The 16719-nt window shown below is 72.5% G+C and overlaps 2 protein-coding genes across 3 annotated transcripts; one reads left to right on the forward strand and one right to left on the reverse strand.

Moving 5' to 3' along the window:
• Positions 1-206: 206 nt before the first annotated feature.
• DBN1 (drebrin 1) lies at positions 207-11493 on the forward strand. 2 transcript variants are annotated; one of them, XM_068408999.1, is made up of 15 exons: positions 208-338; positions 4585-4640; positions 4740-4852; positions 5056-5130; positions 5209-5355; positions 5513-5590; positions 5680-5831; positions 5987-6050; positions 6174-6233; positions 6386-6500; positions 7701-7838; positions 8825-8956; positions 9976-10529; positions 10606-10708; positions 10804-11493. In XM_068408999.1, the coding sequence occupies exons 1-15, from the start codon at positions 253-255 to the stop codon at positions 10872-10874; spliced, it is 1944 nt and encodes a 647-aa protein (XP_068265100.1). In that variant the 5' UTR covers positions 208-252; the 3' UTR covers positions 10875-11493. The 2 variants fall into 2 exon arrangements, with proteins under 2 accessions (XP_068265099.1, XP_068265100.1); XM_068408998.1 differs by lacking the exon at positions 7701-7838 and having other exon boundaries at positions 207-338.
• A 135-nt stretch (positions 11494-11628) lies between these two features.
• On the reverse strand, positions 11629-12902 carry PRR7 (proline rich 7, synaptic). Its single transcript, XM_068408729.1, has 2 exons — positions 12412-12902; positions 11629-12278 (listed from the first exon to the last, which is right to left on the reverse strand). The coding sequence occupies exons 1-2, from the start codon at positions 12707-12709 to the stop codon at positions 11890-11892; spliced, it is 687 nt and encodes a 228-aa protein (XP_068264830.1). The 5' UTR covers positions 12710-12902; the 3' UTR covers positions 11629-11889.
• Positions 12903-16719: the final 3817 nt, after the last annotated feature.

The raw sequence follows: 16719 nt of genomic DNA on the forward strand, positions 1-16719 counted from the left end.
GGGCGATGCAGCCCCACCCCGAGGGTGCCGGCGCGGAGCCCGGCGGGGTGCCCCGGGGGCGCGGCGGGGGCCCGGGGCGGGGGCAGGGGCCGGGCTGGGGGTGGGGGGCGCCGTTCGCGGCGCTAGGACCGGGCGCGGCGGCGGGCGGAGCCTCCCCGCCGCTCGCCCCTCCGCCCGGCCGCTGCGGCAGTGTCTCGGAGGCGGGCAGCCGGCCGGTCCCTCCGGTCCCCCCGGCAGCATCCCGGCCCCGCCATGGCTGGCGTCGGCTTCGCGGCGCACCGCCTGGAGCTGCTCGCCTCCTACCAGGACGTGATCGGCGAGGACAGCCCCACCGACTGGTGAGCGCGACCGCCGCCGCCGCCGCCCCTTTGTCCCCGCCGCCGCCGCCGCCGCCCTTTGTGCAACGGAGCCGCCCGGTAACACCGGCCGCGCCCCGCGCTGCGCCCGCCGCCGCCCGGGCCCGCCGTGCCGGGAGCCCCGGCACACAAAGGCGGGCGGGGCGGTGGGGTGGGGGGGGGTGTGTGCCCGGCCCCGCCGCCCCCGGTGCCCGCACCTGCCCGCCGCCGCCGCACCGGGCCGGGGCGCGGTCCCCGCTTTGTCTGCGCCGGGCCGGCACGTGCGAGCGCCGGGACCCGCCGCCCCCGGGAGCCCCCGGCACGGCCCGACCCCCCGCCGGGCAGCGAGCGTAGGGGAGCGGGGGTTCCGCGCACGGCGGGGACGGCCCGGGGGTCCCCTCGGTCCTGGGCCCGGTCCCGGGTCCCTCGCCATTGTCTGGAACCGGAGCCAAGGGCAGGAGCGCCGGGGGCGGGGGGGGGGGGGGGATCGGGGGGCCCCCAGCCCGGCCCCGGCGGTGTCCCGGCAGCGGGCGGCACCTCTGCCCCGCGGAGCGAGGCCTGAGGCCACGGCGGGGCCGGGCATCCCCCCCCGGCCCCGCTGTCCCCGGCCCCCCCAGCTCCCGGGGTGCCCTGTCCCCGGGGGGCCGCGGTGAGTCGGCCCGGGACCACCCCGCCGGGCTGGGGCTGCTGCGGACTCGGGGCGGGGGTGGCCTCCCCCGGCGGGACCCCCGGGCTGCCCTGCCGAGCCTGCACCCCCGTGCTGGGCACCCCGTGCTGCGGGTGCCGGGGCCCGGCCGGATCCAGGCCCCGCTGCAGCCGGCGCAGGACCCCGCAGGGAGCATCCCTCCACCACCACCCCAATTCTCCCAGCGCCCACCCGCATCTCCCAGCCCCACCTGGGTGCCGTGGGGTTGGCTGGGGCTGTTGGCCCCCAGGACCCTCTCCTTGCCCCCCTTGGGTGCCTGTGCCGTGCATGGGGGGTGCTGCCGGCACCCTGGAGTGCAGCGCGCTGGGCAGAGCCGGGGTGCTGGGCAGCGCGGGGTGCTGGGTGCACGCTGTGCTTGCTGCTCTCTGGCCGGGGTCCCTGCCGCGCGCCCACCGCCAGCCGGGGTGCACCCACCCCCAGCCGCAGTGCGCCCCGCTCTCTAGCCGGGTCCCTGCTCTCGGGGCGGGGCTGGGAGCCCCCCGGGCTGTGTGGGCCTGGGCAGGTCCCGCTCCCCGCCAGCCCCGGGCCCCCGGGGAGCCCCGTGATCCCGCCGCCAGCCCAAGGGCGCCGTGGGCGAGCGCGGGGCGTGTTGCCGGCCAGGAGGCAGCTGTCAGCCCTGGGTACATCTCGCTTCCCGGCATCCGCTGCAAAGGAGCCCTCCCTGCCAAAGCTGCTGAGAGCAGCAGAAACGGTTCCCGGGAAGGCGAGCACCGGGGCTGGGCCCACCCCATCTCCAGCGCTGAGCCCCGGCCGGGCAGCGAGCCCCTGCCACCTCCATCGCTGGGGCTGAGCTCACCCCATCCTCCCCAGCCCCTCCACCCCACAGTTACCCGGGGTACCTGGCACTCAGTGCCAGTGGGAGCAGCATCCCCACTGCAGGGCCCAGTGCCTGGGTGCGGGATAAGGGGTGATGCTGGGCGGGGGGCTGCAGCGGGCTGGGGTGATGGGGACTGTCCCCCAGCAGTGGCCCAGCCTGACTGAGCCAGGGGCTGTGAGGACACTGTGCCGGAGCCCGGCCCTGGGCTGGTGCCGGGGGGTGCCGCACTCTCGCCGGGCCGGGATCCCTGTGTTTAGTCTGGGATTTCCGTGTTCCCCCCCCCGCCCCGCACCCCAAGCCCGGTCCTGGAGGGTCCGAGCGTCCCCTCCCCCTGCCCGGCCCCGCGGAGGCTGCTGGGGCCCATTACTCGATCGGAAAGGAATTTGGTGCTGCTTTCGGAGCACGCCGACTCCCTGGAGCTCCCAGCCACATTGGAAACACATGTGCTGGGCTGGGGCGATGCTCCCCCTCCCTGGCCGTGGCGTGGGGGGCAGGCAGCTGCGGGTGCCCCAGGTGCTGGCACCCACGGGCACTGCTCTGGTGAGCAATGGGGCCGTGTGAGGGCAGTGGGGCCACTGTCCCCTTGGCAGGGTGATGGGGGGATCCTTGCTGGAGTCCCCTGGCTGGGGGGAGCCCTCCTCCCTGGGCTGCACGGGGCACCTCCACCCACGGGTGACCCACATGCCCGGAGGGATGCCACATCCCACTTCCCAGGGGGTGGGAAGGGGCTGTACGGGCTGGGTGGAGGGATTAAAGCCCATGGAAGGGGGTAAGCGAGCCATGATGCTGCCTGCACCCCCTCTGGCACGGCTGGTCCCTGCTGCCGTGGCTCATGGTGATGCTGTTGGGTTGCGGGTCCCTGGGGGCACCCCCGGGGATGCTGCTGGCCCCAGCACAGCCCCACTGGCCCCCGAACTGGAAACCTCTAGATCCTCCATCCTGGTGTGGGTCAGGCTGTGCCGTGAGGCTGTGCTCAGGGCAGGGCTCTGTTTCTGCAGTGGTGCCTGGGGTAATGGGACCCTCCCAAGCCCCAGCTGCCCTGGGAGCACCCCTGGGTGCAGGCAGCATCATTGCGCTCGGGTGCCACCCTGCATGGCAGGGGTGGGGAGAGCAGGCAGTGTGTGCCCCCAGCACCCACAGGCTCCCCAGGCAGTGACGCCATGGCTCTGCCCTAGTTTCCTCCCCTCTGCAGCCAGCTCCATCCCACCCTGCGAGCCCCCAACCCCTGCCCCTGGCCTGGGGGTCCCCCAGACTGCCGCCATCCCCCCATTCCTGGGGGATCACATCAGGTCCCCCGGGCCGGGGCTGCGGTTGCAGGCGGGGGCTGCATTTGCTGCCTGTCCCCAGTGCAGGCATCGCAGACGGCGCTTCGCAGCTGCTTTGCGGGCTCCAGGCTGGGAGCCAGCGCCGGCTGGGGCGGCCGATTAGCGGGATCGGGATGTGCGGATTAAAGTCAATCTTGTTGGTGCAATTATTTGCGGCTCGCTGCCGGGGGCTCGGGGGGTGGTGGGTGCTGGGGAGCGGAGGGAGGCCCCCTCTGTGTTAGGCACCCGCCTGCCTTCCCCTTGTTTTTCAGCTCCTGGGGTCCAGCCATGGCCCCGGTTTGGGGGTGGCTCTGCCCATAGGGGCCCCCCCGATTCCCATCCCTGAGCCCAGCATCCGGGTGGAAGCTGCTAGCTCGGGTGAGGACGGCTCTGCCCGGCGCCACGGGGATTTTGGCTCTCGGGCGAGCACCGCGCGGGCGCCGCCAGCCGAATGCCGATCGGCAGAGCCGCCTGCCCGCCCCAGGGATGGGGGGGGTCCAGCACGGGCGGCCCCGGCGTGACGGTGGCAGGCAGGTTTGGGTGCCTGCCAGGCCCCGGCAGGTCCCCGCTGCCTGCCTGCCTCCCCCGCGCCCCTCCGCTAATCACCTCGTCATCAGGGCGAGCTGCATCCCAGCTGGGATGGGAGGGGGTTGCCATGACGATGGAGGATGCTGGTTGCCTAGCGACATCCGTCCCCTCGCCCACCTGCCCTGGACCGATTCGGTGTGCATCCTCGCCCCCCCCATAGCTGCCCGCCCGCCCCTGGGGAGGTGTGGGCTGGCGGGGGTCCCCGTGGAGCCCCGGCGGGGCTGGCCAGGGCACGGAGGAACGAGAAGGGGTTTCCCATCTGCCGGGAACAGTTTCCAAGGAACAGTCTCCATGACGGCCCCATCACACCCCGGCGGCACATTGATTTGCTGCTGCTGGTGCTCCCGCGTCCTCCCCCGGCCTGGTGCCTGCGGGCCGGCGGCTCACACAGGCAGGCACGTGAGCGACCCCGAGTTCCCAGGGCGTGGGGCTGTCCCCAAAGGTGGTCAATAGCTGATGGCGGGGGTGGGGGGGGACAAGGATGGGTGGGCAAGAAGCTGCGAGGCCGCGGTGGCTTGTGGAACAGCATGGCAGCCTGCGGTCTGTTGGTGGCATCGCCCAGCTGGTCCCTGTGCCCAAGTGACCCCTCTGTCCCCAACCTTGGGACCCTGCCCCACAGCTGCCAGCCGGCAGGGAGGGGGATAGGCTCTGCCTGCAGTCCTGCCTGGCCCCTCGTGGTGGCGATGGGCAAGGGGTTGGGGTGCCTGTGGGGCAGCTTGGGGACACCTGGCCGGGCCCCCAGGACCTGCCCTGACCTCAGTGTTAGCAGGATGGGGAGGTGGGGGTCCGCCCCACGCTCTCCCCGGCTGTGTCTCACCCACGCTGTCTTCCCAGGGCCCTGTACACGTACGAGGATGGCTCCGATGACCTGAAGCTGGCAGCGTCAGGAGGTAAGGTCCTCTGTCCCCACAGACAGCTTGGCTCTGCCGACGTTGTCCCCAGCACCCATCCCGGTGCTGGGTGGACGTGGGCTGATGGTGCTGTGCCAGGCGGAGGTTTGCTGGAGCTGTCTGGCCACTTTGAGATCCAGAAGGTGATGTACGGCTTCTGCAGCGTCAAGGACCCCCAGGCTGTGCTCCCCAAATATGTCCTTGTCAACTGGGTGAGTGGGGGGAGCCATGCTGGGGCAGGGGCCGTGCCCACTGGGGCTGCAGTGTTGGCAGGGACATGGCTGGGTGCGAGGGAGGAGCCCGTGGTGGCTGGGAGGATGCGGAAGCCCCACAGTCCCACTGCCCCATGGTGGTCAGGGGGTGGGGGGTCACCCTGCCACCCCTCCCTGGCTCAGCCCCTCCTCGGCTGCCGCAGGTGGGTGAGGACGTGCCTGACGCCCGCAAGTGTGCCTGCGCCAGCCACGTGGCCAAGATCGCCGAGTTCTTCCAGGTGGGTGATGCTGGGGAGGGGGACAATGCTGCCGGGGCACCGACCCCGGTCCCTGACGGCCACTTGCCCCCACCTCAGGGCGTGGATGTCATTGTCAACGCCAGCAGCGTGGAGGACATCGACCCGGGGGCCATTGGGCAGCGGCTCTCCAACGGGCTGGCCCGCGTCTCCAGCCCAGTGCTGCATCGCCTGCGGCTGCGGGAGGACGAGAACGCCGAGCCCGTGGTAATGTCCCCACGGCAGCGATGGCGGCGGGCGCGGGGCACCCCCCTCCCACCCGGGGCTCCTGTCTGCCGCAGCCCATCACCCCGTGTGCCGCTTACTGTTATTCCCCCTCGCTGATCCCAGCCCCTCCGCCCCCCCCACCTCTCCTCCGTCCCAGGGCACCACGTACCAGAAAACTGATGCCACTGTGGAGATGAAGCGGCTCAACCGGGAGCAGTTCTGGGAACAGGCCAAGGTGGGGGCAGCCGGTGGCCATCAGGGAGTGGGGTGAGCCGCCATCGGGCTCACGGGCAGCCTCGTCCTTCATCCCCCCCTCTCCACCAGAAAGAGGAGGAATTGCGTAAGGAGGAGGAGCGGAAAAAGGCCCTGGACGCCCGGCTGCGGTTCGAGCAGGAGCGGATGGAGCAGGAGCGGCTGGAGCAGGAGGAGCGGGAGCGGCGCTACCGGGAGCGCGAGGAGCAGATCGAGGAGCACAGGCACGGCGGGGCCGGGGAGCGGCGGGGGGTGTGCGTACGGGACGGCCGCGCACATGCGGTGAGCATCTGGGTGGGCGCGTAGGTGTTGGTTCATGGGGTGGGGTTGGGATGGGGGCTGGAGCCGGTGCCCAGCCCCGCTCCCGTGCCCCCCGCAGGCGGAAGCAGCAGAGCATGGAGGCGGAGGAGGCCCGGCAGCGCCTGAAGGAGCAGTCCATCTTCGTAAGTGCCGCGGCAGGCGTGGGGATGGGGTCGGAGCCGGAGCTGCTGCCCGGCATCACCCCCAGGGAAGGGCTGTCCCCAGGGTGTCCCTGGGCAGCGGGGTGACGCCGCATCCCTTCCCAGGGCGAGCAGCAAGAGGAGGACGACAGGCAGCAGCTCAGGAAATCCGAGTCAGAGGTTGAGGTGAGTCGGCAGTGGCCATGCCCAGTGCCGGTCCTTGCTCCCCAGCCAGCGGTGCCCACAGCTGGATGGGGACCCAGCTGGGGCGTGTGTGGGGTGGTCCCGCAGCCCCACACCACCGGCGCGGTGGGTCTCAGCCCCCCCCGTCCCCGCAGGAGGCTGCTGCTATCATTGCTCAGCGGCCCGACAACCCCCGGGACTTCTTCAAGCAGCAGGAGCGGGTGGCATCGGGCAGCAGTGATGCCGTCTCGCCGGGCAGCCACAGGACAGGTGAGGGGCTGGGGGGGCTGTGGGCACCGGGGGGGCACAGAGAGGCTGGGGGGCTGCGGAGCAGGTGAGTGCAGCGCTGCCGGGGCTCCCCACAGCTCGGCGGGTTGCAGCAGGATCTGGGAGGACCAAGGCTGTAATGTGGGGAGGGGGTGTCCCCTCTGTCATCCCCGGCGCCGCAGTTGTGGGTGCCAGAGGCACGAGGATGGCAGGGGGTCGTCCTGCTCTGCTGCGCCACCATCACCGCCACTGCCACCGCGCCTCACGTGGACCCTGCAGCGGGGGCAGCTTGGCAGGGGCTGGATGCCGGGGTGCCTTCAGCAACGGGGGGGCTCATCCTGCTCCCTGCTGGGGGTCATCCGCTCACCTGCCATGGCACCACACCGGCAGCCAGGGTGGCAGCACGGTCGGTGCGGCAGGGGTGGGTGGCTGGAGGTCCGGGGGTGGCGTGGGAAGGAAACTCATCCCACGGGGGCAGCTAAAAGGGGCAGGACTGAGTGGGGCAGGCGTGGGGCACCTGGTGTGCTCCTGGCTGGCAGGGGCTGCCCTGTGGGGCGGCTGGACTGCCCCACAGTCTGGGGTCCAGCCCTGGGACTCTTCTGGTGGCTCTAGGGCAGGGGCTGGCTATCCTGGTGGGCACCGCCAGCCATGGGGCTGTGGCGTTGTGGGGCTGCGTTGTGGGGCTGCGCTGGGGGTCGTGCTGGGGTGCTGTGCTGGAGGGGCTGTGCCATGGTGGGGGCTGTGATGTGTGTTCTTGCTGTGGGGTCATGCCACGGGTCACGCCATGGGCTGTGCCGTGGGGCTGTGCTGGGGGGTTGTGCCGTGGGGCTGTGCCGTGGCTCGTACTGTGGGCTGTGTGTTGTGGCCATGCCGTGGGGCCATGCCGTGGGTCGTGCTGTGGGTCAATGCTGTGGGGCCGTGCTGTGCCCGAGCAGATAGTTGATCCCGTGGCCATGCCCTGGCCTCTCTCCCCGCCCGGCCACGCGGTGCTGCCTCCCACCTTCTGTCTTGCTGCCTTTCCATCCTCTTGTCCCGCCATCCTCCCGCCCCGCTGTCGGTGCTGCCTCCTGTCCCACCATCCTCCCATCCCGGTGCCCCGGTGCCCCGGCCCCGCCATGGCTGCGCTGAGCAGGGACTGACCCATCTCTTTGCTCTCTCTCTCTCTCCGTCCGTCCGTCCGTCTGTCTGTCTTTCTCTCGGCAGGTCGTCTGCACTGTCCTTTCATAAAGACAGCTGACAGTGGGCCGCCTTCTTCCTCCTCCTCCTCCTCCTCCCCCCCGCGGACCCCCTTCCCCTATATCACCTGCCACCGCACCCCAAACCTCTCCTCTTTCTTCCCATGTAGGTAGCTGGGAGCCCCCCGGGCACGCAGCTCTGGGGGGGCTGAGCCATGGGCGGCCACCCCACAGCCCACCCCAGCCCCACAGCACACCGGACCGACAGCAGGGGCAGCACCCCTCCCACGGGCACCCCGAGAGGGCCGGGCACCCAGACGGGGGCTGTGCCTGCACCCACGGGCACCCTGCACGTCCCGGCTGGGGCTGGTCCCGTGGCGTGCCCCTGGGGTGGGGGGATGCGGCAGGCTGTGCCCTCGGGGCAGGTTGTGCCCATGGTACGGGGAGGGGGCACCGGGCAGGCTGTGCCCGTGGGACACATGGGGACAGGGCAGAGCTGTGCCGGGGAGGATGATGCTCTGCCATGGGATGGAGCAGGTGGTGCCTATGGGACGGGGAGGTACGAGGCAGGCTCTGCTCGCGGGGCAGAGGTGGATGGGGCAGGCTGTGCCCATGGGGCAGAAGGGGACGGGGCAGGCTGTGCCCTGGACCATGCAGGACTGTGCCCATGCGGCAGCGCGGGATGGAAAGGGCTGTGCCCAGGATCGTGAGGGGCTGTGCCGATGGGGCAGAAGGGGCCAGACGGTGCCTGGGGCCATGTGGGGCTGTGCCCCCCCAGCCGGGGCTAGCAGGGCACGGAACTGTGCCTGCAGAGGCGAGGCTGTGCCAGGGCCCCGCTGGGCGATGCGTGGGCAGGGCCCGCGGGCACCGGCGGGTGTGGGGCTGTCCGTCCCCGTACCTGGCAGATGGAGGGGCTGCGGCTGCGCGGGGCTGGCGGGGATGCCTGGAGGCGGGGCATGGTGGTTGCTGCACCCACGGGTGCCTCTGCCCCACTGCCACAGGAGGGGACGACGTGGTGGCAGGTACATGGTGACACTCACTCGACAGCTCACGGCCGGGTTGGCGTGGGGCAGGAGCAGGGGCGGTGCTGGGTGCTGGTCCCCCCGCCATGTGGGCAGCCCCCCCCATGCCGCCCCATCTCCTTGTCCGCAGGCAGCCAGTCGGATGCCTACCGCAAGGCCTCGGCAGCGGGCTGCAGCCCCTGCGAGTCCAGCCCGGCCGCCTCACCGCTGGGCGAGCTGGGCACCCGCGCCGTGGGCCACGAGACGCCGGCAACACCCAAAGGTGGGCGCGGGGCTGGTCCCCACGGTTCCCTGCAGCGCATCCCCCCGACTCCTCTGCACCCCCGGCTGCACCCCCCCCCGCTGCAGCCCTGCCAGCCTCCCTCGCATCGCTCGGTGCATCCATGGTGCCCCCTCTGCATCCCTCGGTACAGCCCCCGCCACCTCTGCTGTGTCCCCCGGTGCATCCCCGCCATACCCGCTGCTCTGCGCCGCTGCATCCCCGCCGTCACTGCTGCACCCCCCGCTACTGCATCCCCGCCGTCCCTGCTGCACCCCCCACCCCTCCCACTGCAGCCCCGCCGTTGTTGCATCCTTGCCATCTCCAGTGCATTTTCTAACACCAGTGCATCCCTGCTGTCTCTGCTGCATCCCCCGCCAGCCCCATGCATCCCCCCATCTCCAGTGCCTTGCCCCAGACGGTGCATCACCACTGTCACCAGCGCATTCCCCTGCTCTGTGCATGCCCACCATCGCTGCAGCATCACCCCAGTGCAGCCCCCCGGCTCTGCTGTCTCCCCCAGTGTGACTCTGCCATATCCCCCAGTACATCCCTGCCAGTGTTGCTGATTCCCTCCCTGCATCCCCACTGTCCCACTGCATCCCAGCCAGCTCTGCTGCAGTCCCCACGTGTCCCTGCTGCATCCCCACTGGCCCCTTTGCATTCTCTGGTGCATCCCAGCTTTCCCTTCTGTGTCTTCCCTGTGCACCCTTCCTCGTCCCCTCCACACCCCCCTGTGCCTCCCAGCTGCCCTCCCACCCCAGCAGAGCCCAGCCACCCCAAGGGATCACCTTGCCCCCCACAATGTCCCCTTGGTCCCCTGGCACATGCCATCGGTCCCCTCCCTGCCCAGCCACTCCCACCCATTCCCGCAGCATCTCTGCGCTGCGCCCACCCCCAAAGGACCGCCCCCCCCCCCCCCCCCCCCCCCCCCCGCAGCTGCAGCCCTGTCTCTGGGTGTCCCCCAGATGGATGAGGGGTGGGGGGGGGTCTGTCCCCGCTGACTGTTGTCTCCCTTGCAGACTCCCCCAGCCCCAGTGCCCAGGAGGCTGGGCCAGCCACCCCCGAGCAGCACTGGCCCTGCCCAGGGCCTGAGGACAAGGCCACTGAGCCCCCCGGGGACAAGCCCAGCCCCAGTCCAGTGTGGACAGTGGGGGGTGATGCCCTAGGGGACCTGGTGACCCTGGAGCCCACCGAGCCCTCCCCACCACCCGTGGCCACCGAGCCCCAGCCCAGGGGGGACTCCAACCCCGAGAGCCTCATCGACCTGTGGCAGAGTGACGGGGTGACCCCCGCTGCTGCCTGGCCCCTGCCTGCCGCCCCTGTCCCCGAGGGCGCCCCAGCTGCGCTGCCCGACGAGGGGGCCCTGCTGAGCCTGGACGAGCTGCCCGAGCCCCCCGCCACCTTCTGCGACACAGAGCAGGAGGAGGAGGAGGCAGCCAGCGGGGGGGACCCCCAGCCGCGGGGGCTCAGCTGCCAGCGTGCCCCCCAGGAGGATGCCCCAGGCCGAGAGACCCCCCCCATCACCAACGGGGAGATGGCCCCCAAGGACGGGACGCCGGGTCGTGGGGAGCAGGTGAGCACCACCTTGGGGGGGGGGGTGTCAGAGGGGTGACGGGGGGGGTCCTGACCACCTGCCCCCCCCTCACCAGGCCAGTGAGGGCTATTTCAGCCAGTCCCAGGAGGAGGAGGTGCCCCCCCCTGAGGAGCCATCGGCCAAAGCCCCCCAGCCTGTCTTCTACAACAAGCCCCCAGGTGAGTAGGGACAGTGAGGGGAGGGTTTGTCCCTCCATGGGGCACCCCACACCACCCTGACACACCCCCCACCCCCCCCCAACCTTGTCCCCCAGAGATCGACATCACGTGCTGGGACGCGGACCCCCTGCCCGAGGAGGAGGAGAGCTTTGGGGGGGGCCTGTAAGCCTGACCCTGCTGCTGGCGCAGGCAGCCCATCCCGGCCGGTGTGGGGGGCGAGGGGGGCTGCAGCTGGGGGCCAGGCCCCCCCCCCGACCCCGCCAGGGCCCTGCAGGATGAGGCCTCTGGGTGGGGGCCACCCCGCTGTGCCCCTGCCCTGGGGCACCTTTTACAGCCCCCCAATCTCTCTCTCTTTTTTAAGTTGTTGGTAGGAGCCGTGTCAGGCCCCCCCTTAGCAGTCCCGTTCCCCCTTCGCTGCCCCAGCGCCCCTTGGAGGGGGCAAAACGCTCGCATCCCCTGTCCGGCTGTGGGACGGGGTCCTCGTTCTCTTCATGCCCCCTGCGCCGGGAGCCCCCCCATACTTTGCACGAGTTAAAAGAAAAAAAAGGAATAATAATAATAATTAATAATAAATGAATATGGCAATAAAGTGACCTGACGGAGGCGAGGCTGCGGCCAGCAGTGCCCCCCCCCTCCCCAAACCCCGGCGAGGAGCTGGCGTGGGGCTTTTGCCCTCCCCTCCCCATTCTTCCTTGCCGGGAGCCCCCTTTCCCCCCGGCTTGGCCCCTCTCCCCCCCCCCACGGTAACTGTTTTTGGAAAGCACAAGTTCTGTACCGGCGGTGTGCTCATGTCTGTTAATAAATAAAGTGACTCCCACGGGGGCTGCAGCCTGTTGGGGGGTACCGGGGGGGTGCCGGGGAGCGGAGGGTGTCGCCACCCTGGGGGCGGTCCTGTGATGCCAGCCTGCCGGGAGGCGAACCCGAGCCACAAACTTTTATTCTCAAACTGTAACAAACAAAAAATTTAAGAAACAGAGCAGAGTCCGGGTCCCCAGCACCCCCCCGGCCATGGGGGGGCCGGCGGGGGCCAGACGGGGAACCAGCCCCTTCCGCGCCGGCGGCGATGGCCCGCGCCGGGGCGGGAGTCCCCAGGGTGACGTGGGCAACCGAAACCACCACCCCCCCAACCCAGTGCCAGAGAGGCACCAGCAGCAAGGTCCGGGGGTCTCCCAGTGCCGCCGTTAGACAGCGGTAGTCCTGCCAAAGAGGGGCATGGAGACCGGGAGGTGCCAGGGCCCCGGCTCGTAGGTGTCCCTGCTGCTGAGCTCCGAGTCTGTCCAGCTGGGAAACATGCGGGGGGAGCATTCTGCCTGCAGGTAGAGGTCCGGGCAGGCGGGGCCGGGGCTGGCCGAGCGGGGCAGGTGCAGCGCCGAACCGTAGCCGGTGTCCAGGAAAAGGGGTTTGTAGCTGGGGGGCTGCTCCTGCTTCTCCAGCCGCTCGTGGCTCAGGAAAGGGGCGTTGATCTTGCGGTAGAGCCCCCGTGTGTCCATGAGCACCTCGCTGTACGGCGGGGGGGGCTCCGCCATCAGCAGTGCCTCCTCGTAGCACGGCGGCTTCGACAGGTCCGACTCTGCAAGGCAAAGCCCCCCCCCCGGACCCCCGCTGCTGTCAGAGCTGCGCCCCGGCTCTCGTGTCATATCCCCCCTAAAAAAAGGGGGAGGCGCGCGCCCCGGAGATGCCGAGAGCCCCTCCCTGCTCCTTACCGTGCCGGCAGCTCCAGGGCCGGGGGGGTGGGACGTGGTGGGGGTGATGATGGTGGGGATCAAGGCGAAGGCGGTGGGGAATGGCGATGCCGGGGGGGCTGCCCCCGTAACCCTCGTAGTGCAGCGGCTCCAGCTCCAGCGCGCGCAGACTCTGCTCCCGCAGCCGCTCCTCCTGCTGCCGCTTCACCCGCCGCCGCAGGTAGCTGCAGAAGCAGCACAGCAGCACGATGAGCCCCCAGATGAGCCAGAAGCCCGCGAAGCAGGTGAGGAAGGTGTAGGTGCCCTGGGACATCACCATCTTGGCTGCCGGCCCCGGGGGGAGGCCCCTGCCTCTCCCTGCTCTCGCGGTGGGGGACGGGATGCTCAGGGCTGCGGCAGGGCCAGGGTGGGACCCGATGCTGTCAGGGCCGCTGAGGGCATCTCCCCAGGCCGTGCCCGGTGGCGTCTCCTCCAGCCCGTGGGCACCCGCCGTCAGGGGTCCGTCCTCGCCATGGAGCCGGGGGGGGCTGGAGCGGGTGGGTCAGGCCTGGGTGCGCTGGGTGGGCGGCGGGGCGGGGGGCAGGCGGGGCGGGCGGCAGGGGGACGGGGCCGGCGGGGTGCCGCTGCCCATCGCTGGGAGGGGGCCGCCGGGGAGGGGGCCCTGCAACGAGACAGACGTGAGCGTGAGCGTGGCGGGGACGCGGCCGCCCCGTTCCCATGGAGACTCACTCCACATGCGCAGCGGCACCCGCAGCCAGCGGGGAGCCGTGCCCGGCCCCACGCGCGCCCACGCCATCCCCATGCATCCCCCCCAGTAACCCACCACGGCGCTGCCGGGCACCCCAGGGTGGGAGAGGGATGCTGCAGCCCCGCAGCATCGATGTCCTGGAGGTCACGGGGCATCCGCTGGCATCCCCCCTCCTGCCCACCCAGCGCACCCCGAATCGGCTGCAGCGCCTGGTCAGCTTGGTCCCTGCGTTGCCCCACAGCGAAGGGCCCCAGGGTGTCCCAGAGAGGAGGACGGACGCGCAGAGCCAGCGGCCGGCTGCCTGTGGCACGTGGCGCTTGAGGGAGCACGTGCACCATGGCCATCGCTGGCCTCGCGGCCACTGGGAAGGGTCAGGGAATGGTGGCACCCCCAACACAGCGATGGGAACTGTCACCCCTGCCGGGTCCCTGTCTTTGGGCAGGCTGACAGCTCGGTCACATCCAGCTGAGCACTGAACAGGGACAGCGTGTGCTGGGGGGGGGGGCTGTGCACATCAGCAAGCGGGGAGCAGCACCCATGGGTGCTCGCAGGCAGGCACGTAACCACCCGTCAGGATTATTATTATTGTAGCGTGGGAGAGAACAGGCTTGCTGCCACGGAGGAGGGCGAGGGCCAAGGGGCTCGGCGAAGGGGCGTGGGGTCCCTGGCTGCCCCACGGGGCAGGGTCACGCTGCCGGTGAGGGGACTGCGATGGGGTCACTGTGTGTGCCGAGAGGGCTGGCGGGGCTGCGGGAAGGGCAGTGGGGCCAGGGGTCCGAGCCCAGGCGGAAGGAAGGAGGACAGGGGAAGGAAGGAGGACAGGGAGCCCCGGCCCCGCTCCGGCGGGCGGCGGGGGCTGCTCCATCACGCAGACAAAAGCGGGGGCAGAGGCAGCGCCGGGACGTGGGTCTTTAGGGAGGGGGTGTCCCCCCTTCCTGGGGCGCCCCAAGCCGCCACCGCTGCCCGGCCAAGGCCAGCGCGGCGCGGGCACAGCTCGCCGGCCCCGGCTGCAACAGGCTACCCGCCAGCAGCCTGGGTATCCCCGGGGGGGGGGTCACCGTGCGGGGGGGACACCGGGAACCGGGGCAGGGAGGGCTGGCGGTGCCTGGGGACCGGGGGCGTTCGCAGCTGGGGCGGGTGGGGGGAGCGGGGCTGTCGGGGCCGTGCGGGGAGCCACCCACGCCGGGCGGGGAGAGGACCGGGCGCCCGGCTGGGAGCAGTCGCCGAGCCGGGCCCCGCCGGTACCCCCGGGCCGCCCCGCTGCCCCCGGCCGCGGCCTGGGCCCCGCTGTCCGCGTCGCATCCCATCCCCGCCCGGTGCCTCCGGCGGGAGGGGGACATCCCGGCGGGGACCTCCCCGCCCCCGGCGCCGGGCGCGGCAGCCCCCTCCTCTCCTCCTCCGGGGCGCGCGCGCGCCCGCCGGGGACGGACCGGAGGCGCGCGCCCCGGTACGCGCCGCACGCCTCCGCCCCGGCCCCCGGTTGCCGGTGGTGACGGTCCCGCGCGCCCCCGCCCCGGCCCCGCTGCCTCCGCTCCGCGCAACAGGCAGAGGCGCCGCGCCCGCTCCCTCCGCGGCTCCCGTTACCGGCGGCGCACGTGGCTCAGGCGGCGGGCGGCGGCGGCTCCATAGGGCGGCGGCGGCGGGGAAGGGGGGAAGGGGGGCCCGGTGCGCGCCCGGTGCGCGGCGCCGCCGCCGCCGCCTCCCGGCGCTGCCTTTGTCTCCGGTGAGCGCTCCCGCACGCGCCGCGCGCCGCCCCGCCCGGGCTCCCGCCCCGCCGCTCCGCCCCGCCCTCGGCTCGGGGAGGGACCCGGGAGCCGCCGGGGCCCCCGCACCCCCGCCCCGGGACCCGCCGCCGAGCCGGGGATACCGGCGGGGCCCCGCACGGGGCGGGGGGGGGGAACGGGCACTGCCACGGGAATCCCTCCCCCCTCCCGCAGGGAACGGCCGCGGGATGCCGGTGGCGTGAGGGCCGTGGCATCCCCGGGGGTGGCCCGGGAGCCCCACGGCGTGGGGGGCCGGGGATCCCCGGGTGATGGCCCCACGGTCGGGTTGGGGTGAGGGCCCTGCGATGCCCCGCGGGGCGATGCCACGGGCTCCCCCACCCGGTGGCCATGCGCTTGCCCTGGGGGTGGCCGCGGGGTGCCAGGGGGTGCCAGCCACCCCCTCCCCCGGGGCCAGCCACAGCGTCCGCCGGGGGTGACGGCCAGCGCGGGACAGGGACAGGGGCAGGGAGGGCAGCTCAGCCGCTAACCAGACCCTAAGGGACCCACCGCAGCCCACCGGGATGCTGCAGTGGGACACGTGGCTGTGCCGGGTCGGGGTGCCAGCCTGGCCCCGAGGACAGCGAGGGTCAGAGGTGGCACTGGGTGACACAGAGGGCTGCCATGGGGGCACCCCACACCTTGGGGGCTGCCCTTGACACCGGAGCAGTCCCCTCGCCAGCCTGGCCCAAGAGCTCATCCCCCTGCGCTGGGGCTCCCCCGGCTATTTGCTATCGGGGGGGGACACATCACCAGCTGCTCTCTGCTGTGCCCAAGGCCTGTGGTCACGGTCCCCATGGGAGACCCCCCCCGGGCTCCTTGGGACTGCGCCCACGCCGGGGGCGAGAGCTGCCGCTCTCCCTTCGCTGCGCCCCGGTGCCGCGGGGCTGTGCCAGGAGCAGCGGGACCGTGTGCCGGCCCTGGGGCCACGGTGCCGGCTGCGTGCCAGGGCCAGACGCCGGGTGGGTGACCGGGTGCCCCACGCGGGCCGTGACCCCGCCGCCGCTTCCTCGCCGTGGGCAGGGCGGCGGGCGCCCGCTGCGGCCGCACACACGGCGCGTTGTTCCGCCGGGCCCGGCCGGAAGGACTGCCCCCACCCCGGCCCGCGGGCGGCCCGGGAAGCCGGGCGCTGGCAGCCCGCTCCTGTCGCGGCCGAGAGGAGCGGCCCCGGCAGCCGGCCGAGCCCCGCCGCCTCGCTCGGAGCGGGGCCGCCGTGGCCGCGTCTCCCCCGGCCCCCTCGGCTCCAGCCCTCACTCACCTCGCTGGGACTCGTCTCCTGCGATCGGCCCTCACAGCGCGGCCGCCCGGCAGTGCCGGCTCCACGGCTGCGGGGGTGCCCGAGCAGCGCCTGCGGCGGGCAGAGGGCTGCGGCCATGCAGGGGGGCTCGGGCGCTCCCTCGGGCCATGGGTAACGCCGAGGCGGGGGGCACGGCCGGGCCCGCGGGCATGGTCAGGCTGGGGTGAGGGCGGGCGGGGGGAGCCAGGCCTCCGGCCCCGCCAGCGCCGGGGGCCGGGAGCTGCCTTCCCGTCCCCTTCCCCACGGCGGCGGGGGGAGGCAGGCGGGGGAGCGCTCCCCGAGCCACATGGTGGGCTGGAGGAGGAGCCGTTGCCCGGGCAACAGCTGAGAGCATCCTTCACCCCTGAAAATCGGGTGCCGGCGCTGCCGCCACGGCCCCACAGCAGCACCCAGGACCCCCCCGTGCCCCAGGGCCCACCCAGAGCTCACCCAGGGCCTGCCGTGTCCACAGGGCCCAGACCCACCAGTTCCAGCTCCGTCCGTACACCAGTACCCCCTCACCCCCATGCTGCTCCCCCCCGGCA

The sequence above is a fragment of the Nyctibius grandis genome, chromosome 10 (assembly GCF_013368605.1).
Source record: "Nyctibius grandis isolate bNycGra1 chromosome 10, bNycGra1.pri, whole genome shotgun sequence".
Taxonomy (NCBI): domain Eukaryota; kingdom Metazoa; phylum Chordata; class Aves; order Nyctibiiformes; family Nyctibiidae; genus Nyctibius; species Nyctibius grandis.

What these genes read in the sequence shown, in the direction of transcription:
- DBN1 (XM_068408999.1), top strand. Translation starts at nt 253, where the DNA reads ATGGCTGGCGTCGGCTTCGCGGCGCACCGCCTGGAGCTGCTCGCCTCC. An exon ending in GAAGCTGGCAGCGTCAGGAG is followed by an intron (nt 4,641 to 4,739) that starts GTAAGGTCCTCT and finishes GTGCTGTGCCAG; the next exon opens with GCGGAGGTTTGCTGGAGCTG. An exon ending in GACGCCGGCAACACCCAAAG is followed by an intron (nt 8,957 to 9,975) that starts GTGGGCGCGGGG and finishes TCTCCCTTGCAG; the next exon opens with ACTCCCCCAGCCCCAGTGCC.
- PRR7 (XM_068408729.1), bottom strand. Translation starts at nt 12,709, where the DNA reads ATGGTGATGTCCCAGGGCACCTACACCTTCCTCACCTGCTTCGCGGGC. An exon ending in GCCCTGGAGCTGCCGGCACG is followed by an intron (nt 12,279 to 12,411) that starts GTAAGGAGCAGG and finishes TTTGCCTTGCAG; the next exon opens with AGTCGGACCTGTCGAAGCCG.